This window comes from Anabrus simplex, chromosome 5, assembly GCF_040414725.1.
Source record: "Anabrus simplex isolate iqAnaSimp1 chromosome 5, ASM4041472v1, whole genome shotgun sequence".
NCBI classification, from domain to species: Eukaryota; Metazoa; Arthropoda; class Insecta; order Orthoptera; family Tettigoniidae; genus Anabrus; species Anabrus simplex.
In genome coordinates, this window is record NC_090269.1 from 131116030 (window position 1) to 131139830 (window position 23801).

General features: G+C 38.7%; 1 protein-coding gene across 2 annotated transcripts in view; it reads right to left on the reverse strand.

Annotated features, from left to right (window-relative positions):
• Positions 1–23119, reverse strand: part of Lnpk (zinc-ribbon metal-binding protein lunapark) — a 170114-nt gene extending 146995 nt beyond the window's left edge. For both annotated transcript variants that reach the window (XM_067147121.2, XM_067147123.2), the window contains exons 1-3: positions 22806–23119; positions 20033–20077; positions 4216–4403 (exon numbers count right to left, since the gene is read on the reverse strand). In XM_067147121.2, the coding sequence (XP_067003222.1) occupies positions 4216–4403; positions 20033–20077; positions 22806–22832 (260 nt within the window). In that variant the 5' untranslated portion in view covers positions 22833–23119. The remainder of the gene's footprint in view (positions 1–4215; positions 4404–20032; positions 20078–22805) is intronic.
• Between the last annotated feature and the right edge of the window lie 682 nt (positions 23120–23801).

Here is a 23801-nt window from a genome sequence, read left to right on the forward strand (position 1 = left end):
CTTTGGGGATCATTGTAAATACCTAGGTATTAATATAAGGAAAGATTTTCATTGGGGTAATCACATAAATATGATTGTAAATAAAGGGTACAGATCTCTGTACATGGTTATGAGAGTATTTAGGTGTTGTAGTAAGGATGTAAAGGAGAGAGCATATTTGTTTCTGGTGAGACCCCAACTAGAGTATGGTTCCAGTGTATGGGACCCTTACCAGGATTACTTGATTCTGGAACTGGAAAAAATCCAAAGAAAAGCAGCTCGATTTCCGACAAAAGAGTAGCGTTACAAAAATGTTGCAAAGTTTGGGCTGGTAAGACTTGGGAGAAAGGAGACGAGCTGCTCGACTAAGTAGTATGTAAAATTCTAAATTCCCATGGAGGGAATTGGATATTTTTCACCAATAGAGCATGTCAAAAATGTCTAAAACAGATCAGATGCAAGGCTTTTCAGGCGTTTGCTCTATTAACCAGTATTTCATCGTAGGTCTGACACTACACTCATCAGAGTGGGATGTGTCAGACCCTACCCAATGACGCTGGGGTGTATGCAGGTGAACTTATCAGAAGCCCTTATGAGAGGCACAGTCTGATAACTGCATATGGGAGATAAATCTGCACAATGGAATTATTGCCCGCCTAGCAATTCTGAATGGAAAATTCTAAATTCCCATGGCGGGAATTAGATATTTTTCACCAATAGAGCATGTCAAAAATGTCTAAAACAGATCAGATGTAAGGCTTTTCAGGCGTTTGCTCTATTAACCAGCGTTTCGTCTTAGATCTCACACTAGACTCATCAGAGTGGGATGTGTCAGACCCTACCCACTGACGCTGGGGTGTATGCAGGTGAACTTATCAGAAGCCCTTATAAGAGGCATAGTCTGATAACTGGATACGGGAGATAAATCTCCACAATGGAATTATTGCCCGCCTAGCAATTCCGAATGGAAAATTCTAAATTCCCATGTAAGGCCTTACATCTGATCTGTTTTAGACATTTTTGACATGCTCTATTGGTGAAAAATATCCAATTCCCCCCATGGGAATTTAGAATTTTCCGTTCAGAATTGCTAGGCGGGCAATAATTCCATTGTGCAGATTTATCTCCCATATGCAGTATCAGACTGTGCCTCTTAAAAGGGCTTCTGATAAGTTCACCTGCATACACCCCAACGTCAGTGGGTAGGGTCTGACACATCCCACTCTGATGAGTCTAGTGTCAGACCTAAGACGAAACGCTGGTTAATAGAGCAAATGCCTGAAAAGCTTTACATCTGATCTGTTTTAGACATAAGTGGTATGTTCTGAGCTGTCAGTGGAGAGATGGCGTGGGAGGACATCAGTAGACGAATAAATCTGGATGGTGTCTTTAAAAATACGAAAGATCTCAATATGAAGATAAAGCTGGAATTCAAGAGGGCAAATTGAAGCAAATATTCGATTATAGGAAGGGGAGTTAGGGATTGGAATAACTTACCAAGGGAGATATTCAATAAATTTCCAATTTCTTTGCAATCATTTAAGAAAAGACTAGGAAAACAACAGATAGGGAATCTGCCACCTGGGCGACTGCCCTAAATGCAGATCAGTAGTGATCGATTGACAGAGACAGGTCGCTTTTGATCTGCTCCCTATTCAATCATATGAAGTACATTTGAGAGCACGAAACACAGGCAGGTGACAGAGACCGGCAACCGAGACAAAACGTAGGAGACCGCTCACAGACCAGTAGTCTCTCATGACAAACTGACTCAGCATGTGTTTTTTAAAGTGATACAATTAAGTAGGTAAGATAATAGCAAAAACTCTCTCAAAAATGCATATTTTTCTGACGAGACAGTGCCACTAATCCTATCCAGCGGCTAGCATTATAACTAATTAACAATTCTTGTCAGTTCCTGTTGGCTGGTATGACATAATACCAGAACCAGAGAATTACAACCGTATATAGTGAAAATACCAAGGCGGATCAAATATAAACTGGATTTTTTTAAAAAAATTATTGCACCAACCAAAATAATCACACATAAAAATCACTTTTCTACACAGTGTCCTGCCTTCGATACACATCTTCTCCATTGGATTGGTTTTTTATACCGTCCTGATGGAAAGAAGAGGAACGTACGCAGAGCCAGTTGCGCACAAACTCTTCTACACTTGCAACATTATAGAACTGCTGTTCTCCTAGGTCTTGCTTGAGTGGTCCAAACAAATGGTAGTAACAGGGCAATAAATCTGGACTGTACAGTTGTTGTTCCACAGGTGTCCAGTGAATTTCCTCCATTTTATCCCGTGTTAAAGTGGCAGTATGTGGCTTTGCATTGTTACGGAGAAGAATGAAGTTTCGGTTCATTTGCCAGCATCATTTGTTGCGATACATAGGTTTTGATCCAAAAGGCGACAGTAATAGACTGCATTAATTGTCCTTAGTTCAAAAAGAAAATCCATCAGCAAAACGCCTGCGGAGTTTCAGAAAACTGTTGCAAGCACCTTTCCAGCAGATGGCATTTTGGCCTTAACCGTACCTGCTTCATTTCTTCGCAGTCACTCCATGCTTGCTTGCTTGCTTGCTTTGACTCTGGAGTGTAATGATGCACCCAAGTTTCATCACAAGTCACAATACGACACAAGAAAAGCTCTCCTTCCTCCTCGTAGTGACGTAGGAATCTCTGACAAACTTCCTGCCTAAAGTCTCTTGTTCCTGGTTGAGGCGACGAGGAACCCCCATGGCAGACAATTTTCTGAAATGGAGTTTATCTTGGATGATGGTTTGAACACTTCTGTAACTTATTCCTACTGCTAAAACAATTTGCAAAATTTTTATTAGCCGACCTTCACCAATAATGTCACGAATGGCAACAATGTTGTCTGCACTGATGCTTGTCCACGGCCTCCTTTCACGAGGTTAGTTTTCCACAGCTTCTCTTCCTGCCACTAATTTTTTAGCCCACTCATACACTCGAGTCTGCAAAGGCGTTCCTTCCCGAAACTGTGTGCGGAGCCGTCTCAATTTCGGAAGGTTCGGAGTCCTCTTTTGCGAGGAATTTGATAATAATGCATTGCACAACAGACGTGTGCTCCTCTTGCTCACTCATGGCATACTGAAGCAGCCCAGCTCTCCACCGTCGTTCGCATGCGCAAATCCCTCCTCTAGACACCCCCACCAACATCCCTGCAAAGCACCCCCTCTCAGAATTTTTTTTCCTAGTTGCTTTACGTCGCACCGACGCAGATAGGTCTTATGGCGACGATGGGACAGGAAAGGGCTAGGAGTGAGAAGGAAGCGGCCGTGGCCTTAATTAAGGTACAGCCCCAGCATTTGCCTGGTGTGAAAATGGGAAACCACGGAAAACCATTTTCAGGGCTGCCGACAGTGGGATTCGAACCTACTATCTCCCGAATACTGGATACTGGACGCACTTAAGCGACTGCAGCTATCTAGCTCAGTCCTCAGAATTTTTACTAACAGCAGCCATACATTCAAATTCCCATTTATATTTTATCCACCTTCATACTACACAATGACATGAAGAGAGCAACTTCACACTCCAAAATGGCCCACAACCAAATGAAATAGAAACAGTGAAGCCACCCAGTTGACCCTGCCGCTAGGCTGGACAAAAACTAATTAACATGAAAAATGTATTTTCATGACAGCCTGGATACTCCAACATACACACCTGTTGATTTGGCAAACCCACATTCCATGTATGTTACCGGCATTTTATGGTGCAAACACATCCTAATCAATTACAAACATGTAACATTCATTACCATCATTGCATTTTGTGGCAACGTCCTTCCTCTTCGTTACCATCACTGAGCTGTGTAACCTTATCGGTCAATCTAAGGATTCAATATTTTTGGGTTTATTATTTGAGGACTGGCAGCCATATGACCATAGAAATCTCTTTCTAGGCAAGGAAACCCTAGATAATAACTAAGCCACCTCTGACATGGGAAAAGATACTATTGAAAGCCACTCCTCTGGAGTTCAGATGGAACCTGTAGATAGTGCACCTCCACCTATCTGTTGCTGTCTCTCCAACTTCTTCTGCCTTCAAGCTGTTTGTTACCTAGTGTGGATTTCAGAGGAATTTACTCCTCTGAGAATCCATGGTCCATCCTTGAATTATTTTTTAAAATTTGTTCTAAGTTTACAATCCACTTTGGTACATAGGTCAATTATTTCTGCATATAATAGACTTCTACTCACATAACAGGAAAGATGAGCAAGGGAGTGATGCTGATCAGCAGATCACCTAGTGATGCTGGGAAGAAGTAGAAGTAGAACAGCAGTGTAGCCAACACATAGAGACCCACAGAGTAAAGGATAAGATGAGCGATGATTTTGCGGTGCCTCTGCTCTGTACTCAATCGATACTCTTCAATATATTTTATTTTCTGGAAACAGTACATAGCATACATATTACATTCAATTCAATAGAATCAAGAAACATATGGGTTTTGTAATTTGGTAACAAATGAACATATAACATAAGTGCACCATAATGCAGCACATATGAGAGTAATCCCAAAAATGTCTCCTATTTTTTTCTTCATAAATACAGATCTCTGTTCTTGTGGCTGTTGGTCACAATATTGTGAATAGTGTTTCCCACACTCGCACATAAACATGCGCACGCCGCACTGAGGCACTCAGTCTTAGCAGCGTTTAGAATGGAGCTCCCATTGGATGTTACCACCAAGTGTGCAGTGCACATAGTTACTCTGAAACGCAAAAGGTACTAAACCAATTGAAATCCATCACCAATTGACGGAAGTGTATGGTGAGTTGTGCATGGATGTCAAAAATGTTCATACGTGGAGTTTGCAGCCGGTCGGACTGAAATTCACGACGAACGAACAAAGGAGCGGTAGATTGTCAATTTCCGTTGAGACAGTCGCGAAGATTGAGCAGATCATGCGTGAAGATCGGCGGATCACCCCGGATGATCTCTGCACTTTGGTTCCTGAGGTTTCCTGAAGTGCCGCTCACAACTTCCTGAACAGCATGGCGGCGAGCTGGTATGACATGGGCACACAAAAACTGTCACAGCGTCTACAAAAACACATCGACCGAATTGGTGATTATGTAGAATAACAGCTGAATGTTCAAGCTCTAAAACGATGTAAACCATTGTAGGAATCAACACGTCTATGTATTTATAAAAACATAGGAGACCTTATTTTGGGATTACCTTCGTAAATATATTAATAGTACCCAAAGTCTTTGCTTGTTCTGTACAACAAGCAGAACACATTATCGGTGATTACCAAACCGGATTTATAAAAGGTAGATCTTGGCCAGAGCAAATTTTCAATCTTAAAACAATCCTTAGAATCAGAAGTATTCTAAACCACAACATAGTAGTCACTTTCCTCGACTTAAAAAAAAAAACAGCCTTTAATTCAATAGATAGGCAGACGCTATTCCTAACACTAAAATAATAAGGAATAGATTAAAATACTAGAAAGCTGATTAAACAAATGTGTGGGTTACTGTAGTCACGTCCTAGTTCGTGAACCATGGGCAACGGATGAGTGGCCTAGTAAGTGGTCCTGAGAGTCGGGATACCAATTTCTACAGAATGGGAGTGAGCATCTCGGACATATTCTAAGTCCTGGCCCCCCCTCCGTGCTCAGGCGGCTAGGACTGTACAATCCACTGTGGTCCCTAACCCGTTAGAGGAGAGATCCTCACTTGGACTGTGTGTAAGTCGGTTAGCATCCCGCTTCATGAATTTACTGAGCTCAGAACATTTTAAGCAAGCCTCAGATCTATGGGAGTTAACGGAGTCCCAGTCCCATTTGATAAGCGAGAGTCTCCTTGGAAACAACTTGGCGAACAAAATGGAATTCGATGGGGAGCTAACAATATTAATGGGGCTTATGGAAGAAAGTGGAACTGGCTGAGTCGGCAAAGAGGATGCATCTGGATGTGCTATGAGTAAATGGTAGTTTGGTAAGGAGAGATAACGAGGAAGAGATTATAAAGTGTACTTGACGGGTGTTAAAAGGGAAGGGCAGAGTGTGGGATAGGGCTATTTCTTAGGAATACTACTGCACGCAACTTAGCTTCTATTAGGCACATAAATGAGCAAATTATGTTGGTAGATTGGACAGTTGGAGGAATTAGAACGAGAATTGTCTCAGTGTATTCTCCATGTGTGGGTGCAGATGAGGATGAAATTGACAAGTTTTATGAAGCAATGAATGACATCGTAGTCAGGGTCAACGGCAAGGATAGGATAGTGATAACGGGCGATTTCAATGCCAGAGTTGGAAATAGAACTGAAGGATACGAAAGAGTGATTGGTAAATGTGGGGAAGATATGGAAGCTAATAGGAATGGGAGGCATTCGCTTGACTTCTGTGCTAGTATGGGTTTAGCAGTTATGAATACATTCTTCAAGCATAAGCCTATTCACCACTACACATGGGAGGCTAGGGGTACCAGATCCATAATAGACTATATCTTAACCGACTTCGAATTCAGGAAATCTGTTAGGAACGTACAGGTTTTTCAGGGATTTTTCAATGATACAGACCACTATCTGATCTGTAGTGAACTAAGTATCTCTAGGCTTAGGATAGAGAAAGTGAAATCTGTCTGCACACGAATAAGGGTAGAAAATCTCCAGGACGAGAAAATTAGAAGTACATGGATATGATTAGTGAGAAGTCCCAAACAGTGGACAGTAAGCAGGTTCAGGTTATAGAAAGAGAATGGGTGGCAAACAGGAATGTAGTAGAAACAGCAAGGGAATGCCAAGGAACAACTGTGTGTAAAGATGGGAAAAAGCAAACATCTTGGTGGAATGATGAAGTGAGAGCAGCTTGCAAACGTAAAAAGAAGGCTTACCAGAAATGGCTCCAAACAAGGGCTGATGCAGATAGTGAATTGTACGTAGATGAAAGAAACAGAGCAAAACAATTAATGAATCCAAAAAGAATTCATGGGAACATCTATCAAGGTATCTCATTGATTAGTAAACCAGGTAAAGTATTCACTGGCATCTTGAAAGGGAGGGTGCGATCAGTGGTTGAGAAGGAGCTGAATGAAAACCAGTGTGGTTTCACACCACAGAGGGGCTGTCAGGATCAGACTTTTAGTATGCGCCAGGTAATTGAAACATTCTACGAGAGGAATAGACAGTTGTGTTTATGTTTCGTAGAACTAGACAAAGCATATGACAGGGTACCGATGGAAAAAATGTTCACCATACTGGGGGACTATGGGATTAAGGGTAGATTATTAAAATCAATCAAAGGAATTTATGTTGGCAGTTGGGCTGAAGTGAGAATTGATGGTAGAATGAGTTCTTGGTTCAGGGTACTTACAGGGGTTAGACAAGGCTGTAATCTTCACCTTTGTTGTTCATAGTTTACATGGATCATCACCTGAAAGGTATAAAGTGGCAGGGAGGGATTCAGTTAGGTGAAAATGTAGTAAGCAGTCTAGCCCATGCTGACTATTTGGTCTTAATGGCAGATTGTGCCAAAAGCCTGCAATCAAATATCTTGGAACTTGAAAATAGGTGCAATGAGTATGGTGTGAAAATTAGCCTTTCAAAGACTGAATTGATGTCAGTAGGTAAGAAATTCAACAGAAATGAATGTAGGATTGGTGATACAAATCTGGAACAGATAGATAATTTCAAGTATTAAAGATGTGTGTTCTCCCAGGATGGTAATATATTAAGTGAGATTGAATCAAGGTGCAGTAAAGCTGATGGAGTGAGCTCACAGTTGCGATCAACAGGATTCTGTACAAAGGAAGTCAGCTCCCGGACGAAACTATCTTTACAACGGTCTGTTTTCAGACCAACTTGGCTTTATGGGAACGAAACCAGGGTGGACTCAGAATATCTTCTTCATGTGTTAGAAGTAAAAGACATGAAAGTAGCGAGAATGATTGCTGGTACAAACAGGTGGGAACAATGGCAGGAGGGTACTCAAAATGAGGAGATAAAGGCTAAGTTAGGAATTAACTTTATGGATGTAGCTGTATGCATAAACCTGTTTCGGTGGTGGGGTCATGTGAGGTGAATGGAGGAGGCTAATTACCTAGGGGAATAATGGACTCTTATGGAGGGTAAAAGAAGTAGCAGGAGACCCAGATGACGATGGTCAGACTCTGTCTCTAACGATTTAAAGAGGTATAGAACTAAATTAGGCCACAGCACTAGTTGCAAACAGAGGATTGTGGCGACATTTAGTAAATTCAGAGAGGCTTGCAGACTGAACACTGAAAGGCATAACTGTCTATACTGATGATGTATGAAATTTCCCACCCCTTCAAAATCAAGAAGACCGAGCTCGATAGCTTCAGTCGCTTAAGTGCAGCTGATATCCAGTATTCGGGAGATAGTGGGTTTGAGCCCCACTCTCGGCAGCCCTGAAGATGGTTTTCTGTGGTTTCCCATTTTCACACCAGGCAAATGCTGGGCCTGTACCTTAAATAAGGCCCACTTCTAGTTCTTTCCTGTCCCAGGGTCGCCATATGACCTATCTGTGTCGGTGCAACGTAAAGCAATTTTTTTTTTTTTTTTAAATCAAGAGGGAGTAGGGAAAATGCATTACATAAGAAAAACCTCAAAGGAATCCACAAGGAATAGGAAGATTTGAAGTGAATGCCTCGCTTTTGCTGATGATACAGTAAATGAATAATTTCAGAAAACAACATATAGGCAAAAATAATGATGAAATCTACATGAAATAGCAATTTAAACTGGTCTTCAAACTTTGCATGACAAAACAACTGAACACTGACATAGAGGAAAATACGCAGCACAACATGGGACAAATTCAAAAAGCTGATAAATTTAAATATTTGAGGGATTAGATCCAATCAAGTGTACTCTATAACACAGCAAGACAGACTGAGGAAGATGGAAATACCTTACAAACTCACATAAAAATGTTAAAAGAAAAGGTCCAATATCATTCCAGGCAAAAATAAGGCACTACACAATTGTAATTAAACCCAATGTACTAGGACATTATCTGAAAATCCCTAAAGTATAAAAACTTGCTGAAAAATTGCATTTCATTTACGCCAGAACCTCTTCGTAAACCACGTTTGTGACATTGCCTTTTGGGGCTAAGATGATCAAGCTACTGGCAGAGCTAAACCTGGAACATGCGACATGGAACTCTACATGTGAGAAACAGTCAAAAAATGGGTTTCTTTATTTCTAAAGGAGATAACAAATACCAAATTTCACGCCTGTAACATGTTAAGTTTATGACATATACTGGAGATATACTAATTTTAAAAACTGCCCCAATCCTTGGCTGAGAGTTCATCGTTGAGGCCTTCAGTTCACAGAGTTCCAGTTTCAATTCCGGGCTGGGTCGGATATTTTAATCGCGTGTGATTAATTCTTCTGGCTTGAGGACAGGTTGTTTGTGTTTGTCCCAACACTCTCCTCTTCATATTTACTCAACACGCCACATTACCAACCATAACAGGAATACGTAATAGTAATTACATCCCTACACATAGGGTTGGCATCAGGAAGGGCATCCAGTCCTAAAACATTGTCAAATCCACATGTGCGACACAGTTCGCGCCCGTAACCCCACAGGTGTGCGAAAACCGGTAGAAGAGAAGAATATACTCACTTTAAAATATCACCTTTTTTAAAAAATTCACCCCCTTAAGTGGACTTTCCAGAAAAGTGCGTTCACTTATTTTTAAAAGAGATTCCAAGTACGGCCTACCAATTTTAACACCTGTAACATCTTCCGTGTCTGAGATATATGTATCCTCATATAAACAATTCAACTCCTTCCTCACTTCTTTTCAACCCTCACCCTTAAGTGGATTTTCTGAAAACAAAAATTTGTGTTCTTTATTTTAAAGGAGATTCCAAAAACCAAATGTTATGTCTGTAACATGTTAGGTTTTTGTGATATTATATTGTAGATAATCTCACTGCTGTAAGCATACTGGAGCTGATGTTGCCATGGTTACGGCAGTTAAATTCTTTATCTGATTCCTAGAGCAGGGGTAGTGTGGTGCTAATATCTCAATAATGGTTGGGTTTAGGGCCTTAAAACATGATTTTCGGGCCCATAGGGCTTACCGAGTTTTGTTGTGTCAAGGGGCTTAAAATGATCTTTGTCTCATCCTTGTACGACAAATTCAATATTTCGCCTATATTAGGCTAGTATTTTTATATCTCCCCACGTCGCCCCCCACACCCTTGAATTGTTTTGAAAATAAAATATAGCCTATAGCACTCAGGGATAATGTATCTTTCTATTAGTGAAATAATTATTAGAATCAGTCCAGTAGTTCCTGAGATTAGCCATTACATACAAACAAACTTTACCTCTTTATATATATTAGTATAGATGAGCTGTGTGTTTAATAGAAAAAATTGTTAGTGTAAATTGTATAATATTGTATTCTAGGAAAATATCTTCTCTTGTTAATGTAAAATTTAGTGCTTGACAATAATGTATTTTAGTGTACACCTCATTTGCAAATAAAGTGATTTTGATTTGATTTGAATGCCTAATGTAGAACAATATGGGGTAAACAAGTGGTGGAGAAGAAGGAAAAGAAAATATTAAGGGAAATTTTGGGACCCCAAAAGAATAAAGTTTTGGATGAAGAGGAAAAATAAAGACCTCTACCAAAATAGAGAAAATTACAGACAGAATTTTTAAAAAAGGCTAATTTTATGGACACCTTCACAGAATGAACATCATCAGGGTAACTAAGAGAATTTTTAATTTGGCTACATTTCCAAATTAAAAACCATCACAGGCTGACTGGCAGAGATAAGATAGGATCTACAAAGATTGAAGATCACAAATGATGTAACCATCAGGAAGTTATTCTGATAACAGATCAATTCTGCAAATTTGTTTATTTTACAAATTCAAGGTCAACCTACAAGAGTGATGTCAGAGGAACAGAGGCAGGCTATCAGCCATTATATTAAGAAGTTCTGCAAAGAGAGGAAGAAAAATACTGTACGCCAGCCTTAGGTTTTAAGAATCTATAATTAGCCAAAATTCGATTTTAAATAAACAGAAATGCCTCATAAAACCAGAATTTGCGTTAATTTTGAAAACACAATTAATCATCCACTTGGGCAACATTTTACAGACATTCATTCTGAACGTTCATCATTTCCTCTTAACCAGATACAGTCAGGTAAAGGCAAATATGGATCATACGATAATATATAGTTTTAAAATCAAGATAACGAGATTTATATATTTTATAATGTTTAACATAGAATAAATCTTTCTCACCAATCCAGACTCAAATGAAAAGGAATCTGGCAGTAAGTAGTGAAGTCTTTGGTACATGTTAAGAAATATATAGTCTTTGGTACATGTTAAGAAATACAATTGAATCGTGCAGTCGAGTAAGGAACTAAGTCAAAATCGGCCATTTTCATTTTATTGCCTCATTTACCTCACATAACCAAGCCCTATCATTTGGTAAAGGAAAGAAATAAGTCAGCCTTCTCCTTGTGGGAGAAACAGTGGATGGACATCAGGCATATTGTGAAGAAACGCACTAAGTCGATGACTTAGTGCGTTTCTTCACCACTTGCTATTCATGACTTAGTTCCATTCTTTGCCGCACGTTGCATGCGATGTAGGTATAACAGGGGATATTTCAATTTACGGCGTTGGTACAACACAAAGGACAACATACTGGAGGGAAACAGAAATCGTACGGTACATGGTGGGTTATAGTGTACAGTATTTCAGTTTGTATCTCGGTGGATGACAAAGTGATCTATGTATTACGTTTGAGAATATGACTCCGAAAAGGAAGGCACAGCCTGAGGGCCATAAACATAGTGTTCTGAAACACGCAAGACTCAGAGGACTGGCATATGTGAATAAACGTGGGAGAGTTGTGGAAGGCAAAGAAACCGGTTCTGACTGCAGGTAAGTAAGGAGCTTGAGAAGTATTACTAGGGATTGTTTAGTAAATAATATTCTAACATGCAACCAAACTTTCTACTCTTGTTTTAGATAACAATACGTATGGTACAGATTTATACTTAGTATTAATAATATGTTATTCTTCTAGATGCAGAAAGAAGTGCTTTGAGATTATAAACGAAGAGGCTCGCATGTCCATTCTTTCCAAGTTTCTTCAACTTCCTAGTAAGGATGCACAAGATTTACACTTGCAGCGCCTCATCGAGAAGAATGAAATTAAGACCAGAAGACCGAGGAATGAAAATTCAAAGCAGCGAGCAGCAAGTTTCACTTACTTTGTTATGGATGGCAACAATAGAAAGAAGGTATGCCGTTCAGCTTTTATGAGCATGCATGCCGTCACTCAGAAAAGAGTATTCCGTATCACAATGCTTCTTCTTCATGGAGAAATTCCCAGGGACAAGAGAGGAACCAATCCAAATACCAGAAAGATACCAGAAGATGTCACTAAACTGATATCCGATCATATTCAATCATTCCCTCTGAAACGGACTCATTACGGAGGGAAAGAAGTGCATTACTTTTTTTTTTTTTTTTTTTTTTTGCTAGGGGCTTTACTCGCACCGACACAGATAGGTCTTATGGCGGCGATGGGAGAGGAAAGGCCTAGGAGTTGGAAGGAAGCGGCCGTGGCCTTAATTAAGGTACAGCCCCAGCATTTGCCTGGTGTGAAAATGGGAAACCACGGAAAACCATCTTCAGGGCTGCCGATAGTGGGATTCGAACCTACTATCTCCCGGATGCAAGCTCACAGCCGCGTGCCTCTACGTGCACGGCCAACTCGCCCGGTAGTGCATTACTTAGATGCCCGCTTAACTATTAAAGAAATGCACAACATATTTGTCACAAAATACCCGGAGTGTGGAGTCAAGTACAGCTTCTACAGGACTTATTTTGTTGAGAATTACAACTACCGATTCGGACGACCACAGATCGATGTCTGCAGCAAGTGTGAGGAGTTCACAGCTAAACTTAGGAGTCCACATATTTGTGAATCAGCAAAGCGTGCAGCTCAGGCTGAATATGATGTTCATAAAAGAAGAAGCAGGAAATTCTACAGGTCTTTGAAAGAAGTTGCAACACTATGCAGAACAAATGGCAAAGTGACAGGCCTTGCCTTTGACTTTATGCAAAATCTGCCCCTGCCACACATACCGGTGCAAGAAGTGTTTTACATGAGACAGTTGTGGGTGAATGTGTTTTGTATTCATGATCTTGCAACGGACAAGTGTGTTGTGTATATGTATCATGAAGGCCAAGGAAAGAAGGGTGCGAATGAAGTTTCTTCTTTCCTGAAAGATTATATAGACGAATTTGTGTCAGAAAATGTTGACCAGTTACACGTTTTCTCTGATGGTTCTCCAGGCCAAAATAAGAACCATACTGTCATAAGACTAATGCTAGGCCTGGCAGCTTCAAATCGATTTAAGGAGATTAGACAGTACTTTCCCGAGAGGGGTCATTCATTCCTACCATGCGACAGGGACTTTGGGCTATTTAAGAAAAACATTAAGAAAGTAGACAGAGTTTATACTATCGAAGAGTATATGGCAATTATTGTAAACAGCAAAGCAAATGTTACAGTTAAGTTAGTAGACTCAAGTGCAGTATTTAATTTTGACAAGTGGTGGCCTGAGTTTTTTAAAAAAGTGACTGTATCAGCTGAAACATCAACAAAGAATACTCCTCGTGCTGGAAAGATTGCATTTTCTCCTTCTTCGTTTAAAGAATACAGATATAGGGCAGAGAAACCAGGAGTTATTGTAGCACTTCCCTTCATAAACAGCATTGTGAAACATACGTTTCATCTTGGGAAAGGTAACTTTTGCACATTTTCCTTGCAACCAATGGCAGCATATCCAGAGGGTGGGGTTCCAATAAAAGCTGAGAAAATAAAGGACTTGCGTAAACTGTTGAAATATATTGCGAATGAGGATGCTTTGGCATTTTATTTGGACATTATTTCGCAGCCAATGAATTCCCCTTAGGTTAGTAGTCTCGGTTGTAATACTGTAGTTATTTGGCGCTTCAAGGTCATTTGTATTTGTTTTCCCTGTTTTTTTCTGTTGGATAAACTGTAAACAGTGCTTATGTATTGCATTAAGCTATGTTTAATATATAACAAATGTTGGTGTAGTTTGTATGAGAGATTTATTCCCAAACTCCAAATTTTTTTCGGTATTATTGGAGAAAGGAACTAAGTCAAAAAAGTTTAAACGGTCATAAAATTTATAAATTTTTCTTGAACATTTTCCTGTTACCTCCATTACATATCTATCACTGATCTAAATATTATATAAAATAATGGGAACTATTCATTGAAGCGTGTCGAAGAAAATCAGTTTTTTTGCTCTCCTGAAAAGTAACAAAATCTGACTTAGTTCTTTACTCGACTGCACGATTCAATTATGCATCACAAGAGGATTACACAAGTTGAAAGATAAGTACAATAAATTATTGTTAGAATATTTGAGTATACATTACGCAATTCAAATATGAGGAAAATTTAGATCTACAGACAAATGACAACAGAATATCTATTAACTGTCTGCCATAGCATTAGATGATGATAATAATTGTTGTTTAAACGGGCCTAACATCTAGGTCATCGGCCCCATAGCATTAGAAAGAACCATTCAATCCATATTCATTAACTAGTGTTTATACCAAGGTTTTGATGGAAATACAAGATATTCTAATATCCTACCCGAACTACACCAAGCAAAATCATTAATACAAAAAATTAAAATGCTAGAATGAATGCAAAGTTGAATACTGTAGGTACTTTAAGGCAGCAAAGGTTCCAGGAAGGACATTCCAGAAATAATTAATGAACAAGGAGAATGTGTATGTGAGGATTTACAGAATGCAGAAGTATTTAATCAGCTTCATGTAAAGATAGTTGGACATAAGGATAATATCCAGGGAGAGGTGATTAATGCTAGCAAAGTACTGAAATTTACCTGTGATGATAAAGATATTTATAAAAAGAGACTAAAGATGAAAGCCAGAAAAACAGCTGAAACTGGTAAGATATCTGGGGATACTCTAAAGGCAATGGGTTGGGATATAGTACCATATCTGAAGTACTTATTAGATTACTGTTTGCATGAAGGAACTATACCAAATGAATGGAAAGTTGATATACTAGACCCAGTGTACAAAGGAATGTGTGATAAATATAAAGCAGATAACTGCACACCAGTCAGCTTTTTGTGTGTTGCCTGTATGTGCCGGAAAAGTATTCTTTCTAATTACAGTATATTTGGATATGTTTGCAATATTATTAACTGGTTTGATAGAAGGGAGTTTGGGTTTCAGAAAGATTATTCCAGGGAGGCTCAACTTGTAGGATTCCAGCAAGATATAGAGACATTTTAGATTCAAGATGTGATAGTTGATAGGGTAATCATGGGAGCCTCCTGAAAAATGAGGGCTACTGGACTAGCCGAAAGAGCTATTTGAATGGGTGGCTAAATTTCTAGAAACCTCAGAGAATTAAAGTAGGTGAAGCATTATCTGATCTTTTAATGATGAGAGGGTTCTGCAAGGCAGTATTATTGGGCCTGTATGTTTTCTTATGTACATAAATCATAAGTAAAGGACTGGAATCACGATAACACTTTTTGCGGATGGTGATGTACTGTATTGAGTACGTTACAGGATTGTGAGAGACTGCAAAAAGACCTTGACAATGTTGAGAGATACACGGCGGACTATGGCATGATAGTGAACAGAGTGAAAAATCAAAATGTAAGTTTCACCAAGAGGTAAGTCATAATGTTATTGGTTTTCGAAATCACACGAACTGCTTTTACAGTTTTTGGAGACGCTGAGGTGACAGAATTTTGTTCCACAGGCAGGTTTTTTTTTTTGACAGTAAATTTACAGACACAAGGCTGTCGTATTTGAGCACCTTCAAATACCACTGGACCGAGCAAGGACTGAACCTGCCAAGATGGGCTCAGAAGGCCAGCGCTCTATCATCCAAGCTACTTGGTCCAACAGGGGAAAAATCCTTGCAGTTTTAATTACTGTGTTGATGGGGTAAAAGTGCTGTAAGTATCTAGGTATTAATATAAGGAAAGATCTTCATTGGGATAATCAGATTAATGAGGTTGTAAAGGTTACAGCTATCTCGATACAGTTATGAGGGTATTTAGGGGTTGTGGTAAAGATTTAAAGAAGAGGGAGTATAAGTCACTGGTAAGACCCTAATAATGGTATGGTTCCAGTGATATAGATGTTGATTCCCATAGGGAACATGAAATATTTGTCCTGAAGGAGTAAATTTATAATACCAATATATATAATGGTCCGTTATTGGACATTATAAATTTTCCAGCTAACTCATTCTTGGTTGCCTGCGTTTTGCCCACGTGTGCTAAGTTGGGCTCATCAGTACTGAGCATACGAGGACGAAACGCAGACAACCAAGAATGAGTTAGCTGGAAAATTTATAATGTCCAATAACGGACCATTATATATATTGGTATTATGGTTCCAGTGTTCGAGACACTCACTAGTATTACATGATTTAAGAAGTGGAAAAGATCCAAAGGAAAGCAGCACAAATTGTTCCGAGTGATTTCCAACCAACGAGTAGTGTTATGAATATGTTGCAAACTTTGGGCTGGAAAGACTTGGGAGTAAGGAGACGAGCTGCATGACAAACCAGGATGTTCTGAGCTGTGAGTGGAGAGATAACGTGGAATGACAGATGAATAAGCTTGAATGAACATTGCAAGATACGAGAATTGTGGTGAGGTGATTTTTTTTGTATGTAAATTTTATGTTATTGATAATTTAAATTAATGTCAGAAAACATGTAAAAAGGCACTTGGGAAGTTTTACTTGAAGAATTTCTTGAAGAATTATTTGAAAATTATTTTTTGTAATTCTATATGTCAAAATGGTAATCTGATGAAAATGTAAAGGTCCTTTAGTTTGAAACATCCTATACCGCATGCGCAGTTATTGCTGTTGAAAAAGGTGTCGAAATAGGAATTCGAGAAGTTGCGAACTATCTTAATATGACCATATATGGTCATGCAATTCCATTCGCTAAAATAATGAGATTTCCTATTTGCGAAAGGATAGGGAATCTAGTAGAATTTGTTTCCTATCGGTGGATTGTGATTTGTCAATTTCCGGCCTTAGGCCGCTTCGCGTGCGGGAGGCAATTAGGTGGCGTCTATTCCATCTGACCGTCCTCGAGTGCGGTTGTGCTCGAGGGTTTCCGAGGACCCTACCTCCTTATTGGTAAGTGCCATTTCAATGTTTTCTGGTTTCGTTTGATTTAATTCAATTCCTTTGTGTTTCGGTAGGTATATTCTTGCTTAACATCATTTTCAAAGTTTTAAATTCAACGTGTTTGAGTTTGCCCTAGATTGGATTCACAATTGTATCCGTTTGTCAAAAGCGTTAAGTATCAGCTGCTTTGTGATTTAATTTTGTTTGTTATTTTTAACATAGTTGTGCTACAGGGTGATTCTTGTAAGTCTTTTCTCCCCCATAACGTCATACGTTCCCATGCACCTCAGGGCCCTCCCACCTTCCACTCTCCTCTTTTAGTTTTTTTAGGCCTGTCAGTGTTCTCTTGTATATGATTTAATTTTGCGTATTGAAAGCTACTCGTCACGTTTCCATGTTCTGATGTGAATTCACCGCCATTGCATCATTTTACTATTTCCTTATTCATATTATTGAGTGTCTATATTAGTTACTATTTCTTTAGTCACATTGAGTGTCAGTGTTACTATTTCTTTATTCACATTTTATGTCAACATTTATTATATTTATTATTATTATATTTATTATTTTCGAGTTCATTATTATTATTATGATATAGATGTTGATTCCCATAGGGAATCTGAAATATTTGTTCCGAATGAGTAAATTTATAATACCAATATAAATGGTCCATTATTGGACATTAAATTCTCCAGCGACTCACTCCTGGTTGCCAGTGTTTCGCCCCCGTGTGCTAGGCTGGGCTCATCAGTTGGTACCTAGCACACCTACCAAGACGCATGGCTAGTAGTGCATATCGTGGAGGCCACTGCGTAGGCTAATTGTAGCTAATTGAGATACTTTGTCTCATTACCAAAAATTGATGCCAGTGTTATGTGGCTGAAGATGTTGAAAAAATACGAAACATGTACCACTTTTAACAATTAAATTGCCTTAAGCAATCATTGTATCGACTAGGTGGAAAATAATAAATACTTAATTGTGAATCTATTGAAGTGCGGTACGGACCATGAAACTGATTTTATGAACACCATCAGTCGAGGTGTTAGCGCAGCACTCACAACTTCACAAATAAGCAGTCTAGGTCACTCTGATGACAACTTGGCAGCCGTTAACAGCACTATTCGATTGTTGACATATCACCGATCAGTTAGATAGCAGCACACGTCAGGAGAACAAAAGAAAAACAAGCAGCGGCCAGATAAAATATTTTGTTAGCGCTGATCTCCCCCCCTCGACCGATCTTGGGTTAAAAATACTTCAAATTCTGTGAACTAGTTTATGGTAGGAATATATCATGCTATAGTTCTTATTGTTGGGTATATTATTGTGTGTGAAATAAAGACTACCTAAGAGATATGACAATGAGTATTCTTGTAATATTTGAAACGAGATAAAACAACCTGCAGGACTTTATTGTTGCTGTTAACAATGGAAATAAGAGTAAAAGAAATGTCAACATTATTTAACTCAATTGTGTCTGTGTCTGTTAGGTCATCAGCCCAGAGGCTGGTTGGATCCTCAAGTAGCACCACCAAAAGTTATGAGGTTATAAGGAAACCGCAAAAACCAATGGCAGCACCAAAATGAGGCGTACTAGGCAAGATGAGGAGTGAGGTAGTTTGCCATTGCTTTCCTCACTGGGTCAGAAAGTGCTATTGCAGCACGACTGACCCTCTGAGCAACACCTTTCATAACACTTAGATGCATTAGACGTGCTCTGAATGTCATTACTCAGCACCACCCATACCCCAGCAGCTTCCATATTGTCACAGCCATGGATGAGACTGGGACTTCAGTGGAAGCTACACTTTACTCTGGCCTGTGCTAAGAGATGGTTGTATGCAAACATATTTACAGGAAATGTATTTTTAAAACTTAGAAAACAATGGTGCCTCCTAGATGCCGCGCGACTTATCGTGTTGAAATTAGAACGTGACCGAACGAGGATTAAACTTCATCTCAGACTTTTCTAATCACTTTTTTTTTTTTTTAATTTATTTTAAGTATGACAACTGAGATGAGCAGGCCATGTTAAGAGAAAGGAAGAGAATACCATGATCAAGAAAGTGTGGTGCACTGTCTCAGAGGAAAGGTAGCCACCAGGAAGACCTAATACAAGACTAGGGTGGTATTACAGTAGGTCTGGGAAGAAATGAAAAGGACGGGCCCGATTGAATGATGCATCAGACAGAAAGAAATGGAGGCAATGTGTTAGTGAGGCCAACTACCAACTGGGGTACCAGTGGCCATAACAATAAGCAGGGGTAATGGTTCCTATCGAGTAGAGATATTAGTTAACTTTATCCTCCTGTGTATGTACCACATTTCTCACCTTAACAGTATTGTTTCTGCTGAATATATTTTCTGTTTCTTTATTATAAAGGTAATAAAAATAACATGATCACGAGCCAAGACTGTAGAAAGTGTACTTGCACCTCGGCTATTTATTAGTGTTATTATTCTGCAATGTGGTACACCTTGTTTTTGCAGAGGTAATGATGGAAGCCATGCACAGACAGTCTCGTTAGTACATGTCTCATCTCGAAGTTTGCTGACGTCCAGTGTGAAAAAAAGACGTGTGATCGTTACCACATCGAACTGTGTACAAAGCGAACAAAAACCATAAGTGAATAGGCAAAACTAAGTATTAATAGAAATAATATTTAAATTATTTCTTTTGCTGTACTATGCACATTTGTGCGCACTTCCAATATATATTATTCTGCAATGTACCAGACAATCAGTGCACTGTAGCCTATAGGTCTAAATATATAAGCATAAAAGTTACTTACTTCTTCCAAACTTTCCAGCACCTCTAGGGTGGTCTGTTTCTTCTTCTAAAAGACAAAAAGAAAAAAAAACAATTACTCGAAAATTCAAATTAACTCTCAATTACAAAACAAAAAACATTGCAAATTTAAATGAAGGTTTTTGAGTAGTGGTTGTTCTAGAAAACTAGTCTAGAGAGCCATGCCAATCGACTTATTTTTTTGTAAAAGAGAAAAATGAAGATCCATAGCATATGATTCCAAGAGTGAATCATTTATGCAATTGGATGCAAGCACGAATGTTGAGTAGGCAGGGAAATTCATTTACTAAATTCTGTTCATTTGCACAACAGTGGTTAAATGGTCAGTATGCTGTCTTACTCCACAGTATTTTGCTCCAGATAGTCATATGTGTATCAAGTTTGGCCAACAGCTATGCCAGATCATATATATGTACGTACATACATACATACATACATACATACATACATACATACATACATACATACTCTTGGTCATTTTGGACATTTACTTTTTCACTCCCCCCCCCAATTCCAAAGGTGGCTGAACTTGGACTTAAATACAATCCAGAATGTCACCTTTCATCTCAGGGACCCTGAAAACTATGGATTCAACACTGATATACAGCGTTTTTGATTATTTTTACATGTCACTTCCGCCCCACTCCACCCCTAGGGGTTGCTATACTAGTAATAACGAAAGTTGGCGTATGACATTTCTTAGAGGGAGGTCTGTTTACTGCCTGCCGAGGCGGGATAAAGGGAGTGGCGGTATGGTTGCCATGGAAACGAGGTTGGGGCGACTGCGGTTGCCATGGAGGTAAAACTTCTGGGCAGCTCGTCTTTCTGGGAGTTGCCAAACCTCCGACTTCAATTGCGAGTTGGATCTTGTCGCAAGCAGTTCAGTGCGAGTCGAATTATATTTCTGTTTTGTGGCTGTTAATACAGTACGCGAACCTTTTCTTGATCCCAAGTTCCCATTCAGCAATATGGAGCTCAGGGATCAAGAAAAGGTTCGCGTAGTATAAGTTTCTAATTGTATTTTAATGCTATCTACGTTCATACTTACAATCATTGTATTTTAATTTATATTTCAAGTACGATGAAACGTGCCAGGTACTCTATCGCTGGGTGGTGTGGAAAAGAGTACACATGATTTATGACTCCCCGTTCTCCCTGTGCACCCTTTTCTCCTTGACCTCACTTTTTCTTATTTGTTTTACCTCCTGTACTTATGCCAAAAAGGTGTACAGAGACAAAGTATAGGACAAAGGACATGTTGAAGGATTTGTCAGGCTATAGGTACCACCCCTGTTAAAGAATAATAATGTTATTGATTTTACGTTCTGTAGCACTTTTAAATACCACCAGACTTAGCCAGGATCGAACCTGCTAAGTTGGAATCAGAAGGGCAACGCTCTACTGTCTGAGCTTATCAGGCCGGTCCCTGTTAAAAATAACACAACATGAGACCAAGTCAGTCAGTCAGTCACAGTCACAGCAAAATTTGTCCCATTTGCGATCACTCCATTAGGACAGTGGAAAACATGAATGTGAAGAAAGACCAGTTCATGTCACAGAAGTCAGAATGAAGGAGGGACAAGTGAGCTGGAAGCGAGGGGTAAGAGAATGTAGAAAGAAATGTTGGAATGTGGCAACATCATGAAATGGCACGTGCAATGCTCCTCCCTCCAACCTTACCTGTCATACGCAAACTTTAGTTAAGTCTAATATAGGTATGTCTTATTCCCACAGCATTTCTCTCCAGATAGTATTAGGCCTAAGTCATATGTACCAAGTTTCACTGAAACTGCAGGTTTGTCTACTTCTAATAGTTTAGCTTTGCCAATATCTATTACAATATGTGGTAAATATATAACCTATCTATCAAATTATTTAATTCTATTGTCAGTCACATGATGATATTCTCTTGAATTTATTCCTGTTCACTATCCACAACAAAGACTACACAAAGAAAACTTTGCCTTTGGTAGGTAGGTCTCCTATAGGGCCTATTTTAAACAATCAGGGCCTACTGGTAATAGTTTGAGTATAGATATTCAGGGAGCCCAATTACGGTACATGGTTGTCAGTCTTAACTTAGTTTACAATGTAAATAGAAATTACTAGATAATTAAAACGTCATTGAAATACTTAAACAATATAGAAAATGACCAATAAAATATGAATAACTTGCATTATATTCTCTAGCCTATACCAGCAGGTTTTAAAGTTGAATTACCAGAAACATCTAGTGTAAAGATTAATTTCCACTTCAATGGAGCATAATAATCACAAAAAATAAAGACCATTGTAAACTCTGCTGGTGGCTCAATAAACTTCTTAAAATTTTAAGAACTGTACTTCAATGAAAGGAAAAGTTCAGAGATCAAATTCTAGTAAGATAACAAAGAACTTTAAACTAGAAAAACCAAATCCCTTTATCTGCAATTAGGCCCAGACTAATCATACTTGCCCTCAAAACTGGCAGAATATATTAATGCAACCTTAAGACATGTCACAATAAATTTCAATAGCTTAATGAGAGGTTGAAAACAAGTCAATCAGTCAGATGGAATTACTTGATACATTTGCACAAATAAACGAATGACAGGACAAAATTGGGAGCTCAACAAGTTGACAATAATGCATTCTCTGAACATTTTCAAAGGCTAATTTTCCCAGTGCAGATACACTAGCTCAATATGGTAATGAAATAGTATGTACTGGGTAAAATTAACACAACATAACGCATAAAATTAGAAATCATACGTTACCCTCAATCGAGTTAAAATTATCCCCATGTTGTTGTTCCAATTTTCTTCTCTGAAGATTGTTGACTATTTTTAGTTTCTTCTTATATCTGATTATTCAAGCATTTTGTGGAGTATGTGGCCTATTGACTGGCTCTCAACTCGTGTGCACCGGCTCGATGAAATAGTAATTATGATTGCACCTCCTAGCAGGATCACCGGAAACAGAATCGAAGTGTATGTTATTCAATTCATGAGTTCCACCGCTCCTCTATTCTGAATATATAAATAGAAATTAGTTGTATATCGAAAGAATTTGCATACAAATATCTCTTCCTGGCGCCATATTACACACTAAGATCACTAGATAACAAGATAATCCTCTGTTGTTAAACTTAATCCGCCATGTTTGTTCTAATGCTCAGACACGTTCGTTTTGTACCGTTTATCAAGAATGTAATAAAATACAAAGACATTTAGTAAATAAAAGAAATAATAATAGTGTAAGGAAATGAAAACAATATGTAAAGAGCAAAGAAATTCACGAAACCAGTCGGTGGTAATTTTCTTACTGTGAGTGACTTCAATGGTTAAGTCAATAATCTCCAAGGATGCGATTTAAGGAAGGAATCTTAAATTTGTAAACTTGACAAGTTTTCCACATCAGAACTGATTAATACTAATTTATAACTGAGTCGAACCTGGAAAGAGATGGCTTCAGATATTACAGATTAATACTACTTGAAAATGGATAGTTTGTGCAGCAATCTAGTTATGAAACAGAAAATTATTATTATTATTATTATTATTATTATTATTATTATTATTATTATTATTATTATTATTATTATTATTATTATTATTATTGTACCGGGCGGTACACCTCCACGCCGCTAATTTAAAATGTGCGCCAATTGAAACTCCTCTGCTGGAGGAAGTCTGAACTTTATTGACGGTATTAATTTTCAAGTTTCTCAGAAGATGTCACTACGTGGAAAATTTGGAGTTTTTGAACTGTGT